Here is a 13,520-nt window from a genome sequence, read left to right on the forward strand (position 1 = left end):
GTTCGGACTTTTACCATTGCGAGTTGGTAAATCTTAGGTTATACCGGAAAATCTTAGGATTTACCACCGTTCGGGCTTTTACAGTAACATATGTACGGTAGGTGTAGGTCTGACATAATACAATAAACATAGCAAGAATAGTATACCATTCACATGCACACGTAACATTAGGTCTGTTATACCGAAAGTGTAGGCAGGGGCTTAATAAAATCCACCCACGTTACGCTATTTACAATGTTAGTCCCATGTAATAGTCCATCTATTGCCATTTATCAGGCACTAAAAGTGGGATAGATACTTATTACCTCGGGAAATATTTTCGAACAGACGTAATCGCAAATAGAAGCTATTACAGACATCTCAAAAACTTTTGAGTACTTGTGTAACTTCTGAGTCTGACGGAATAAAAACACAGGTGGTAATAAAATATATGTATTTTAAATTTTTATTTATTGCTATACAACAGAAACGCTATATATTCGTACGAGATGATCGCTGCCACAGCTTGCTAGTAACATTTTGTCTTCTTCAGTAGGCTTGAATGATAGTCTCTTCACTGTTAGGTGATGAGCAGTGCTGGGAACATAACAATCGTATTTAAAACTTCGAAAATTGAAAAAAAAAATAGTGTGAATAAATGCATAATACGGTAGTATTAGTATTCATCTTTATAAATTTTTAAAAGAACATTTTCATATAAAATATAGTTTAAAAAAAAAGCGATCAAACCATGAAAGGACACTACCAAAAAAAAATGTAAGTTATCAAACTTTTTTTAAAGGAAACTTAAACCCTAATCTTTTATAGTTACAAAATATATAAAAATACAATATTAAACTTACCTTCTATCTAATTCCTTCAGCAGCTCCCAGCCATCATTATCAAACCGGTATAACCGGATCACACCGGTCTCGAAGCCCGTAGCGATAAATAGACTGTTTCTTTCTCGTTTTGGCGCGAAAGCCAGCGCGGTTACTGATGTGTTTGTGTCTAGTGGCTTGCCTAGTATGCCATAGTCTTTTAGAGATGTCTCTGTTGGGTTTGACTTTGACCAAATGCAGACCTGTGAAGAGGTTATTTTTAGTAAATAACCATTATGGGAGCACCATGGTTAGGATTTGCAAACAAAAAGAAACGTGTTTCTGGGAATTGGAACCTTGACTTTTATGTGCCATATCAAAAATTATAACTGGTTTTGAGATTTGAGCCATAATATATTCAAGCGATTGTAGTTTACGACGTTTTACTAAGGTGTGATTCATAGAAATCATATTAAGGGTCAGATTTCTACTAGAATATTGTCTATACCAGCACAGGGCTTGATAATGCCTTGATGTGTGACATAATTTGTAATCTACATCCAATTTTAATGGATGAAAATCAAGTACACACTTTTCCCTACACCTTCGAGTATAATAGACGTGATTTAACTACCTATTACACCAGACATACATTAAAATTTAAATGCAAAGTTTTCTCACCTTGCCTTCCCTAGAGCCGGTACCAAACGCCTTCCCATCAAATGACCACGCACAGCACCATATAATCCTGCTATGTACTCCATTAGTCTTATCCGTGCTAGCGGCTATCGCAAACGAGTTGGAACCCTCTTCCCTTTGATATAAGGTCCATCTTCGGTCGCGTGACACTGAGAGCAGCTGATGACTGTCCGGTGAGAATGCCAGCTGGGTCACTGTGAGCTGATGGGATATTAGCTTTTGAGTTTGTTGCCAGGTCTTAGTTTCCCTGTGAAATGAAAAATATTATTATACAATGTTTTAATTATGTAATTACGAATATTACATTTTTTTTATTAACCCATTTCTGTCCCACTGCAGGGCAAGGGTCTCTTCCCAAACGAGGGGGGAGGGTACATACTAATAAAAATAGTCTAGTAGTGATATAGCATACTTGAATCCGGGCTGAGACCATAACCAAAGCATCAGGGTAACGACCAATGTAAATTATTACATATATACAATAATTTACCACAGCAGCACAGCGGCATGTTCAGCAGTAGTAGCTTTACAGGCAGACGCGACGAGTGTGCCGTCGGCACTGGCGTCCAGCGCGAACACCTCGTAGCCGTGACCGTACAGCTTCTGTACCTCCGGCCACAGCGTGTTCTGCATTAATGTCTCTTCTGTGGGCGGCTCTGAGGCATAAAATAGACAAAATTATATTTTTATTTCGTGCTTATATAAGATAAATTGCGAATCTAATTTATTTTGATGTGTTAGATATTCAGCGCGGAGGCAAATTTCATAGAAACCAGCTATCTATGCACAAGATTGTTTAAATACATGCCAGATGTTAGCACAATACACAGGTTCACATCTATTTCATTATACGGATACGACCGGTATGAGTTCAGATGCAGACTCAACGGCATAACGTTTTTCAATTTCCGTATCACATGCAAGCTCTTGGAACAAAAATTCATGTCTAACAATTTGACTCATATTCTCTTTGCGAGAGTTACTTGAGCTACCGGTATCTCATCGCAGGGGCAGTTATATAATTGTACAAGTATCAGATACATACCTGTCATATCAACGGGCACGAAGTATCCGTCGTTGTCGTCGTCTGCGTCATTCTGTTCATCATCACCGATGAACACCGCCTTGTTGGACAACCCGAGGGAAGGTACCGACGCGCCTTCAGGCCCTGTACATAACAATAGAACAATTCTACTTGTATAATGATTACACTTGATTTCAATAGACACAGGTGTTGTTAACTTAACTTTTGCTTAAGTAAAAAGGCAAATTATTTTTGAAACTAGAATCTAAATATCTCTGCAAAATGAGCCGTTGATAATAATAATATGAAGAAATAGAACATACCGAAGTAAAAAATCAAATGAATAAAAAATAGCACAGGACGTACCTTTCCCATCCTGTTCAATAACATCACCGACGATATTCTTGAAGTTATGTACAAAGTTGTGCGGCGCTCTGAACACGCGTATGACCTTCTCCTCAGCGGCGGACACGAACGTGGTGCTGTTGACCAGAGCCAGCGACGCCAGGTCGTAGCCGTGGACCTGCGGCCGGGAGAGCTCGTGCCATTGGGACCCTGGGATATGAAAAAGTTGTATTTATTTATGTAATTTAGGTATTTAAGTATACATAGGATTGTTTTTGGAATTTGACAATATTGGATTGTCATAATTTCTAATGAAATATTTATTTATTTTAAACTTAATATACAACTTTGTATAAAGGTGGACTTAATGCCAGGGGCATTTTCTGCCAGTCTACCTCAGGGTAAATATGACTATGTACTATATGGCTTTAAAGTGCGAATATTTAATATTCGCACTTTAAAGTCTCTCCCCCATGAGACTGGACCTACACGAGGATAATGAAAAACGGGAAGGTCCGCGGTCTAGGCTATAGCCAGAGTCATGTTGTAAATATTTCTTTTTATTTCCAAGAAGGGAAACTAATAAACTTATTTACCTATTAAACTTTTATTCAACCATCGAAAAATAAACTTTTTGCTTAGCCTCTTTAAGTGCCCGATTGCTAAGCAAGGGCCACTCCTTCTATATCACCATATGTTTTTTGGAAAGAGAAATACACTACAAACGAATACAGTTACTAAATTATAATTATGCTATATTATTATAAGTTTTTACTTGTAACTTAACTTGAACTCACAATCAATATAGATAAATAAATAAAATCTTCTATAAATGCGAAAAAGATACTATTTAGTCAGAAATAACTTCATAGATAAATGTTCATGTACCATATTGGTTGTTCCAGGGCGCGTGCACCCTGGTGGTCTGGTCTGCGGAGACGCTCATGATGTACCGTCCGTGTCGCGGCTCCCACCTCACGTCCTCCACCGCGCTGAAGTGACCGCCGCACACTACTGACGGCTGCCATTGTGACGTCTCCTGAAGATGCAACCAACATTATAATACTGAATCAAGAGAATTAAAATTTTATTGTTTATATTATGTGTTTCTTTTCATATTTGTGTTGATTTTATATATCTTGGTTGCTTCTTTAGTCTACTAAGTTATTTTTGTGAGTAAAATGGAAAATTAAGATCCTTTCTTAAACCCCTTATTGGTCCAAGCTGCTTTCACATTTACCACTACTCAACAAAAGCTTAGCTTAGCTAGAGTTCTTCAAAAGCACTAAGATACGTCTAGAACCTTAATCGAACAAGCACTCTTTCTTTCTCATGGCAAAAAGTAAAACAGTTATTTAATTATATTAAACTAACCTGATTAAACTCCCAAATATGAAACGATCCATTATACCCGTGTCCTAGGAACTTGTCACCGGGTCCGAACCTGCTGCCGTAGAAGCCGAGGCCGTTGCCGCCGACCTCCCCGACCCTCACGCGCTCCACCCACGCGCCCTCCCCCTCCCCCTTCTGAGGAGAGGACTCCGGCTCCCAGATGATGAGCGTCTTGTCTAGTGATGACGAGAGCAGCCGGTAGATCGGCTTTTTGTTGGATTCTGAAAAAACATGTAGAATGGGTCTTGTTACTGTTTTTTTAATACAATACCGAAATATTAGGAATAAGTCATGGGGTCTTTTAAAAACGTACCAACAAAAGTAACGTTTCGTTGGTTTACCATTGGTTAAAGCAATTAGCATCAATCACATGTTACGATTGAAAATTCACGAGAGTATAATATTCATATAATAAAATTGACCAGCAAGTCCATTTTGATCTTGAATAATTGTTCCGAGTGACTAATACGCGATGATATCGGGTAACGATAGAGTTAGTGCGACAGTCTTTTTCAATTTCTACACATTAGCACTTCCACCGAATTTGACTGAGGTAGCGAGGCGACGGGATAGTTTTTCGCACAGGGAAATTTAAGAATATCAGCTTATAAATCAACCTACCTCCAATCCCACAGGGTTGCCACTGCACTCCATACACCCACCCCTCATGGCCCGCCAGTACAGCCTCTAACTTCACCGTCCACTGCTCATCGTACACACTGAACACTTTCTGTTCAACCCTGATGCCTTTACTCGGAGCCTGTTCTACGTGCTTCTGTAGCCGCCAGAGACGTATGTATGTGTCTTGAGATGCTGATGCTAGGATTATTGTGCTATCATCTGTAAGTAAAATAAATTTAAGCCATTATTGGCTCATTGCTTGGGAAAAGACTGCCCCTGTGGCGTGATAGGTAGTATATCCGCCTACTGATGACAAGGTCCCGGGGTCTGTTCTTATTTTAACTCAGAATATCGCTGATTGTTGGCAGCTCCTCGCAAGATCAATTATTGTATCAACCACATTGTATATCTTTTGGCGATTGAAAAGACTAGCCGTGTGTCTTGCTAGCTCTTCTCATAAGGCTCTACCCCCCTTTCGAGCTGGTAGATTCAGTAATTGTAACGACTATCATAAGTGTCAATATGACTGACCAGCATGATTATGGAAAAGAAACTTTCGAGCATGTGATGCCTAACCTACCCGAGAGACTGCTTTTACCAACTCCTTCCCCACAGCTGCAGAATATTGTGCAAGCGATAATATTCTTAATGCACGCGCTAAAATATATTCGGTGTGGTATCTCTCATATAATTATGTATAGTTTTGGGACAAATCTGTTTACTTTGAAAGTATATAAATATTATTATTAGGAATGATAAAGAATATCCGCAGTGATAAAGGTCGCCTCTCATTCATATATGTGCACAAAACGGCAACATCGCGAATCGCAATTTAGCAATTAAACTGAGGGATTGGGCGATGTTATTATATTATTTATGCAAGTAGTCTGCGCGTACTCTCTGCATGGAATGCAAGCCCGCGTTTTGATAAACTACCGTACTATATCGCGATACAAACTTTAACAGTGTTTTGTCTTATTAGTTTCGTATGTGTTTTTGTAAAGGTACGTGAAATATTAGGTTTATGTGGACACTAATGTGTTTACAATCACAGACATCTTAAACTACACTATAATTTCTTCTTATTTTTGAAAGACATTTTTTGTGCAGGCTGTTTCTTTAATTTAATTTAAGGTGTTATGTTCCAGACCGAATTATTTTAAATTACTATATTGTATCTTAAACATTAAATATCGAACAACATTGCAATACAGACTACATTGGGTCCAAAGTAAGTTTTACTTAGTCTATAGCCTACTATGCCGCTGCTGTGCAATGTCTCTTCGTACCACAACAACCCTAAATCACAAATTTTCTCTGTCCATACTTTTACGAATTTGTCCTGATCATCAAAGTATAATATGACTAGATGCCGCCCACGTGGAAACCCTTCCCGTGTAAATCCGGATCCCTCGGGAACTCCGGGATAAAAAGCAGCCTATGTGTTATTCTGGGTCTTCAGCTACCTATATACAAAATTTCATCATAATCGGTTCAGTAGTCTTTGAAAGAGTAACAAACATCCAAACATACATACTCACAAACTAAGCCATCTATAATATTAGTAGGATAATAATTAAAAAAACATCAAACCAGACTTACCAACATCCAAAACATCAAGTCCTCGCACCCAGTCTTCATGTCCCGCTAATGTATGTACTTTGTGATACTCTTCACCAGTGTACACATGTATCTTGTGATCGTCCAGTGCACAGAATAGAATAGCTTTGTGCGTTGGTAGTATGTGTGCGTGGAGTGTGAGGCAGAGACCAGAGTGTAACGGTATTGTCTGTTTTAGTGCTGTTACACCTGCAAAGTTAAAAAATGTTTGTTAGATAGTAATTTTTCGTAGGTAATACGCAATTTGGAAAAGCTTTTTGAGGCGCCCATAGACAGTTGCGCTCACCAGTCAGTAAACAATCTGTGGATTAAGCAGCCCTTGGCGCGGTCGGTCCATAGATGGGTGACCGCTTAGTGGTATTTGAACTAGGTGTCTCCATGCTTCGGAGGGCACGTTAAAAATCGGTCCTGGTTGTTATCTACTATGATAACAGTCGTTAAGCCATGTCAAAGGCCTTCGGGCGGCTTGAACAACTTTGACACTAGGTTGACCACTAACCATATGATAAAAAGAAGAATTTGGAAAAGGATGCAAGTTTTATTTATTGCTGTAATTTAATCTACCTTAAGATTTTAAGACAAAAGCTCCAAGATTATATTGTTTTGTACTATACAAATAATAATTCAAAGTTTTGCTTATTCAAAAGAAAATAGAAGTTATGTTAAAATAGAAGTTATTGTTACACTCAAATTGTACTGAGATTTTGTACCATTGTATTAGCTGTGTATTTAAACTACTACATCACCAAAATCTAATAAGAATCAATTAAGAGAATTTCTCTACCAGACTTTAAATAAAATGCTTAAACACTAACCATTCCTTCTCTCCCAAACTTTAACAGTAGAATCAATAGATCCCGTATACACTAGCAGTTCCTCATCATCATAAACTCCATGTATACACGTCACACCATCAGCATGACCAACCAGTGTACTCGTAACTGTCCACTGTCCGTTCTCAAGTGTCCATACAGCAGCGGTCTTGTCTGCAGAACATGACAACAACTCTGTACATGTACCGTCTGGTTTTCGCAGCCATTTTACTGAGTTTACTAGTGACTTGTGGTGACTGAGAACTGTGAGAGGATCTTTGGTTCGTTCAGCCTGAAAAGGAAAGAGTTAAGGTTGTATGAGATTGGACTTTATTTCATCATCTTTTTTGTTCTACTTGACACCTAATTAGTTTCATCAAATATTTTGCTATATAATTTGTTTACCATCTAGAAATAGAACGTAATGTTCGCATTGGTAATACAGACCGAACTTTAAAGCCATAATTTTATACAAAAACAAAGTTACGTTTACTGAGCCTTAATATTCTTATTCTTTAAAATATCGTTTAGAGATGTTTACATGAAAGCTACATAATAAGACTACTAACAAAAGAATATACAGTAATGTAATAATTTGGGTTGAAACTTACCGTATTGTAAATAACAACAGAATGCGATGCACCAAAACAAATTAATCCTTCGGCGTTCCAGTCAGCTATTTCCGTCGTGCGATTACACGCGACCGACGTATACACTTGCTCCATGTTAACTTTCATTGTGATATCATTTAAAACACTACTACGACATAAAAACTGAATTATTATTTTGAACAAATTCGCAATTTGCAAAATGTTAGGTTATAAACATATGGTTGACAGTTGTCTTGTCAGTGTTTGATTTTCCTGCGTTCAGTTAATATTTTGCGAGGTATGACTTTTTTAGAAAATAAATATGTATTTGTAATATTTTAGTTACTTATGGTCTAATTAATTTTGCGCATCCATTTGTAATGAAATACCAAATTTGAAGTCAGATAGTAGTAACTCAAGATCTAATGTGAGGTTACGTAGATGTTAATCATTGGAACGTATCTTATTTTAGGCGGCAAAACTGGCAGCTGCTCGATTGTGAAACGTCAAATCTGAACTTGTCTCAAGCACAGCTGTGTGTTTTGTGTAAAATGTAAATAGATTTAATTAACTCAATTGAAGCCTCAAATAACTACCAAGATGCCTGAAGTAATGATTTGTGGGATACCTGTGACATTTCCTTTCGAGCCTTACGAAGTACAAAAGGCCTACATGGAGCGAGTGATAGAAAGCCTGCAAAACAATTCGAATGCCTTATTGGAGTCCCCCACAGGTACTGGCAAGACTCTAAGCCTGTTATGTTCATCACTAGCCTGGTTGCTAGTGAAAAAGGCTCAATTACAAATGAACGCACAAGTAGGCAACTTTTCAGATCACAGTAACGCATTACGAGACACTTTGAAAGCCGGCGGTGGAAAGTCCAAAGATAACACCTCGTGGGGCATGCCTAAAATAATTTACTCATCAAGAACGCACTCGCAATTAACACAAGCGATGCAGGAATTAAAAAGATCGAGTTATAAACATGTTAAAGCTACAGTTTTAGGTTCCCGAGACCAGATGTGCATTCACCCAGAAGTGTCCAAAGAAACAAACAACATGAACAAGGTCCACATGTGTCAGTTAAAAGTAAAATCAAGAACATGCCACTTCTACAACAATGTTGAGTCCAAAAAGGAAGATAGGGCTGTAAAAGGTGATGAAATACTGGATATTGAGGACTTAGTCTCTGTCGGGAAGAAGTTGAAATGCTGTCCTTACTATCTTTCTAAAGAACTGAAACAAGATGCAGATATAATATTCATGCCTTACAATTACATCCTAGATCCAAAATCAAGGAAAGCAAATGGAGTTGAACTTATGAACAATATAATTATTTTAGATGAGGCTCATAATGTAGAGAAAATGTGTGAGGAGTCAGCATCCTTACAAATTAGGACAACTGATGTAGCTCTATGTATAGATGAGATAACTCACGTGATGAGGTCTTTTGGTGAGCAGTCTGAAGAGCAAATGGACATGACAGTAGATAGCACTCAGCCTAAAGACTTCACTTGCGATGACTTGTGTTTGTTAAAAGAAATGATGCTTGCCTTAGAGAAGGCTATAGATGAAATTACTGTTGGCAGTGAAGGTTCCACATACCCTGGAGGTTACATCTTTGAGCTGCTGTCCAAAGCAGAGATCAGAGATCACAATCAAATGGCAGTCATTGGTCTTATAGAGAATCTTATACAATACTTATCCACTGCTAGTGATTCCCCATTTCAAAGAAAAGGAGTTGGTTTACAGAAGATTGTGGATTTATTAAATGTTGTTTTCAGTGGGACCTCACATGCTTATAAAGAGAGAGTTAAAATGTGTTACAAAGTTCATGTCCAAATTGAAGATAAGAAGAATAAAAAGACTGATAGTTGGGGAGCTCTGAAGACAACCAGTTCTAAGACTGCTGAGAGAGTCCTTAGTTACTGGTGTTTCAGCCCTGGGTTTGGTATGAAGCAGCTCATAGAACAGAATGTCAGGAGCATCATTCTAACAAGTGGTACTTTAGCACCTTTGAAACCCTTGACTTCAGAATTGGGAATTCCAATAGGAACCCAGTTGGAAAACCCACATATAGTTAAATCTAATCAAATCTGTGTGAAGATCATGGGCCAAGGTCCGGATGGTGTGCAGCTTAATTCAAATTATCAGAACAGGGACAATCCAAAATATATTTCATCTTTAGGCAGAACAATTCTTAGTTTTAGCAGGGTAGTACCAGATGGCCTTTTGGTATTCTTCCCATCATATCCTATTATGAGTAAATGCCAAGAGATGTGGCAGAATGAGGGTATTTGGTCCAGTATAAATAATATCAAGCCAATTTTTGTTGAACCTCAGAGAAAAGACACTTTCAATGCTATCATAAATGATTACTACAGCAAAATAAGTGACCCTAGTACAAGAGGAGCGTGTTTCATGGCTGTCTGTAGAGGGAAAGTGTCTGAAGGTTTAGACTTTGCTGATATGAATGGTAGAGCAGTCATAATAACTGGGTTACCATTTCCACCTTTAAAAGATCCCAGAATTGTGTTAAAGAAGAAATATTTAGAAGAACTAAGGGTTAAAGACAAACAGTTCTTGTCTGGTGATGAGTGGTACTCTTTAGAAGCTACAAGGGCAGTAAACCAAGCTATAGGCAGAGTAATAAGACATCAGAATGATTATGGAGCTATTCTTCTCTGTGACACTAGATTTAACAGCCCAAAATTGAAAGGACAGTTGTCAGCTTGGTTAAGAGATCACATCAATGTTTCCAACAAGTTTGGGGAGACTGTCAGTGAAATTTGCAGGTTCTTCAAGAATGCAGAAGCAACTTTACCAGCTCCTAGGCTTAAACCACTAATGCCTAATGAGTCTTATGCACGGGACAGAGATTCTGGTCCAATACATGTTACTGGAGTTGCCTTTCCTATAACCAACACCAGAGCTGTGTCTAAACCTGCTAAGAAGTCAGTCAGCCAGTACCCCAATTCAAATGAAGTCTATGCAGATTTTTCTATGGATTTCTACAAAAATGCCAAGTCCTCTGCTTATGTAAATGAGTTCAAACCAAAATCAAAAGATCTCTTTAGTTCAATAGATAGTGTGGAATCTCAACAGTCTTCATCTCAAGCTTTAGTGACCATCCACAAGAGGGCAGCAGAAGACATTAGTACTACAAGCAATTTAGTCAAGAAGAAAAAGTTGAAGATCAAACCCTTTGGTTTTGAAGACAATTTAAATGGTGAGAAGGAAAAACAAGAAATGCCTGAAAAGGTACCTCCTGCATCTTTGATAGATTTTGTGAAGGAAATAAAAGTTCTATTACAAGCAGACCAGTATAAAGCGTTTCAGCTTTCAATATCTTCGTATAAGAAGGATGGCGACTATGAAGGGTTTAAAAAGATTTTATCTAATTTATTTGAAAATAGCAAAATGTTTTATTTATTCAAAGGCATGAAAAGATTTTTAAAAGAAGAGCACAAAGCAACTTTCCAAGAGTATTGTGATAATGTTAAATTAATTAGATGATAGTTTTAATACATTTATAATAACTTACATAGAATAAATTGTATGACTGAATAACTGGTTATTTCATTTTTTATGTCTATTTAATAACACAATCATGATTGACTGTTACACTGTGTCAATATCTACAATCAATTGTTTGAATGGCATTAACTAACAAATATTTGGTTTGGGAATACAGTAGAGTAGGCCTACTGTATTAAAATAAACTCAATATACTTATTGGTCAAATAATCCTACTATCTTGGATATGCTAGTGTTTAGTAATTTTATACTCACGTCTCTGGCGGAAATGCTGAGCTATTACAATAGATGGTACACACAACATAAATTACATGTTACAAGAGAATAAAGTAATAAAAACAAACCATAAATACTCTAACATTTATTAACTACTATAAATACAACTAGAACTCATTCTTTGCCTTTGCATTGATTGTATCAACAAAATCAACTGAGTTTATTCTCAGCATCGTCTGTTGGACTCTTACAAAATTGATTCTCATAAACTGCTTCCTTCTCTTCTTTTTGAAATGGGTTCTTGTATGTGATAGGCCTTTGGAGATGACTGTAGCCGTCACATTGACCAAACCGGGCTGAACTAATGGCCGTCCAATGAGGGAAAAGTCCTTTGTACCCGCTAAAAGTACTTTATCTAGTCTGATTTCGTCACCGATGTTCGGTGGCCAGTATCCTTCGACGACTAAAAGGTCTCCGTCAGTCACTCTCCACTGTTTTCCCAATAAATGTACTATAGCAAAGCTTCTTGAGGCATTTTTCTCGATTAGTTGGTTGCATTCCGCTATTACCTCTTTAGTGGCTTCTGAGACGGATTTGTTCTCTACTGGTGCAAGGTGGGTCGCAAATCTTGATAGAATTCCCGCTGTAATATGCGAGATTTGCAATAAATGTATGGAATAAAATACGACAATTTTATGTGTTGACAAATGTATTTTTTTTCATATTAAGTACGTACCTTGTGCGCCATTGAATACGCTAGCAAGTCTTTGCAGACCCGCTCTTATCATAGCCATTATTCTATTTTATTTTATTTGTACTTCAATAGAATAAAAAATATTTTACTCCGATTGTGAATTTCATAACATAACCTCAAAAGCCATTGCCTGCCATTCCACAGATAAAATATTTTGTTAATAGTGCATGACGTTGTAAACTCCGTTCGGAAATCATTGACAGTGGCAATGAATGCTAAGCACGGTAAACATATAAAATAGACAGGATTAGAAATTCGTCATTCTTACCTCTCACTGGGCAAGCTTACCTACAGAATTTCTGGAATAGTACAAATGATCGTATCGTCAAGCGGATAAATTGTAATGAAGTTGATGCTTATCTTTTATACTCATTTATTTTTGCTGGGAAGTACGTTTTTCATAATATATTTTAGAAAATTGTATTTTTTGATTTCCAACTCTAAATACCTGGAGATTAAGCCACCAACTTCCACCTATAAAGTAATCGGTACTTCTCAAATTATTATGATTCTATGATCTGTAAGGGTTTTAGTTCCGGAGAGAACTTATATTCTTGAACTTAATAAACAGTCGGTGTAAATATAACAATAATTAACTCCAAAGTCAGTGTTTAGAAGTATTAGCTTCTAACTTTTTTGGGTACAGTAAATTCAGTTTTATTGCTAGCTTCTAATCAGATCGCAGATGGCGCTAAAGTCAGATATACACGAGTGCCACTTGACTCTTTGTTATTGCAATGGACACAATGACCGTATTATGACGTCAGTACTATTTGAAACTTGAGATGCATCATAGATGGCGTTATTCCTAGTTTTAGTTCGAATCGTATCGAATAAAATCGTGTTTATTATGCAGGATTTTTCTGATATTTTAAATCTAGGAAAATCTTTTCTGTATCTTAATACAGAAAAGATTTTCCTAGATTTAAAATTGTGATTCTATGGATCTAAGAGGATCGTAAGCGTTGGTTTTTATATTGATGCTTTCTATTAATTGAGTACGTTTACACGCGACGGGAATCGAACCCCATAATAATATGTGTAATAGTAGGAGCTTACTTGCCTAAACTTGTTAGAAAAGTATAACTTCTCAGTATTTTCAAATCATAA

At 37.2% G+C, this 13,520-nt stretch overlaps 4 protein-coding genes across 4 annotated transcripts in view; 2 read left to right on the forward strand and 2 right to left on the reverse strand.

Annotated features, from left to right (window-relative positions):
- Window positions 1-419: 419 nt before the first annotated feature.
- Window positions 420-8,149, reverse strand: LOC142972142 (elongator complex protein 2-like). The gene is made up of 12 exons (XM_076112981.1): window positions 7,925-8,149; window positions 7,317-7,605; window positions 6,484-6,690; window positions 4,882-5,100; window positions 4,243-4,481; window positions 3,757-3,907; window positions 2,890-3,078; window positions 2,545-2,667; window positions 1,990-2,155; window positions 1,482-1,746; window positions 843-1,063; window positions 420-576 (listed from the first exon to the last, which is right to left on the reverse strand). The coding sequence occupies exons 1-12, from the start codon at window positions 8,048-8,050 to the stop codon at window positions 456-458; spliced, it is 2,316 nt and encodes a 771-aa protein (XP_075969096.1). The 5' UTR covers window positions 8,051-8,149; the 3' UTR covers window positions 420-455.
- Window positions 5,794-13,520, forward strand: part of mmd (disintegrin and metalloproteinase domain-containing protein mind-meld) — a 476,847-nt gene continuing 469,120 nt past the window's right edge. Inside the window, exon 1 of the mRNA XM_076112972.1 lies at window positions 5,794-5,885. The gene's annotated coding sequence lies outside the window, so the exon portion shown is untranslated. The remainder of the gene's footprint in view (window positions 5,886-13,520) is intronic.
- On the forward strand, window positions 8,389-11,470 carry LOC142987911 (regulator of telomere elongation helicase 1 homolog). The gene has a single exon (XM_076136868.1). The coding sequence runs from the start codon at window positions 8,504-8,506 to the stop codon at window positions 11,417-11,419; it is 2,916 nt and encodes a 971-aa protein (XP_075992983.1). The 5' UTR covers window positions 8,389-8,503; the 3' UTR covers window positions 11,420-11,470.
- Window positions 11,789-12,571, reverse strand: LOC142972637 (large ribosomal subunit protein bL21-like). Its single transcript, XM_076113920.1, has 2 exons — window positions 12,393-12,571; window positions 11,789-12,299 (listed from the first exon to the last, which is right to left on the reverse strand). The coding sequence occupies exons 1-2, from the start codon at window positions 12,448-12,450 to the stop codon at window positions 11,824-11,826; spliced, it is 534 nt and encodes a 177-aa protein (XP_075970035.1). The 5' UTR covers window positions 12,451-12,571; the 3' UTR covers window positions 11,789-11,823.

This window comes from Anticarsia gemmatalis, chromosome 4, assembly GCF_050436995.1.
Source record: "Anticarsia gemmatalis isolate Benzon Research Colony breed Stoneville strain chromosome 4, ilAntGemm2 primary, whole genome shotgun sequence".
Lineage (NCBI taxonomy): Eukaryota > Metazoa > Arthropoda > Insecta > Lepidoptera > Erebidae > Anticarsia > Anticarsia gemmatalis.

Excerpts from the sequence above, each read along its gene's own strand:
- LOC142972142 (XM_076112981.1), bottom strand. The coding sequence starts at position 8,050 with ATGAAAGTTAACATGGAGCAAGTGTATACGTCGGTCGCGTGTAATCGC. Across the intron at positions 7,606-7,924 it reads CTGTTGTTATTTACAATACG|GCTGAACGAACCAAAGATCC; the intron begins GTAAGTTTCAAC and ends TTTCCTTTTCAG. Across the intron at positions 6,691-7,316 it reads AGTTTGGGAGAGAAGGAATG|GTGTAACAGCACTAAAACAG; the intron begins GTTAGTGTTTAA and ends TTAACTTTGCAG.
- LOC142987911 (XM_076136868.1), top strand. The coding sequence starts at position 8,504 with ATGCCTGAAGTAATGATTTGTGGGATACCTGTGACATTTCCTTTCGAG.
- LOC142972637 (XM_076113920.1), bottom strand. The coding sequence starts at position 12,450 with ATGGCTATGATAAGAGCGGGTCTGCAAAGACTTGCTAGCGTATTCAAT. Across the intron at positions 12,300-12,392 it reads CGTATTCAATGGCGCACAAG|CGGGAATTCTATCAAGATTT; the intron begins GTACGTACTTAA and ends CGCATATTACAG.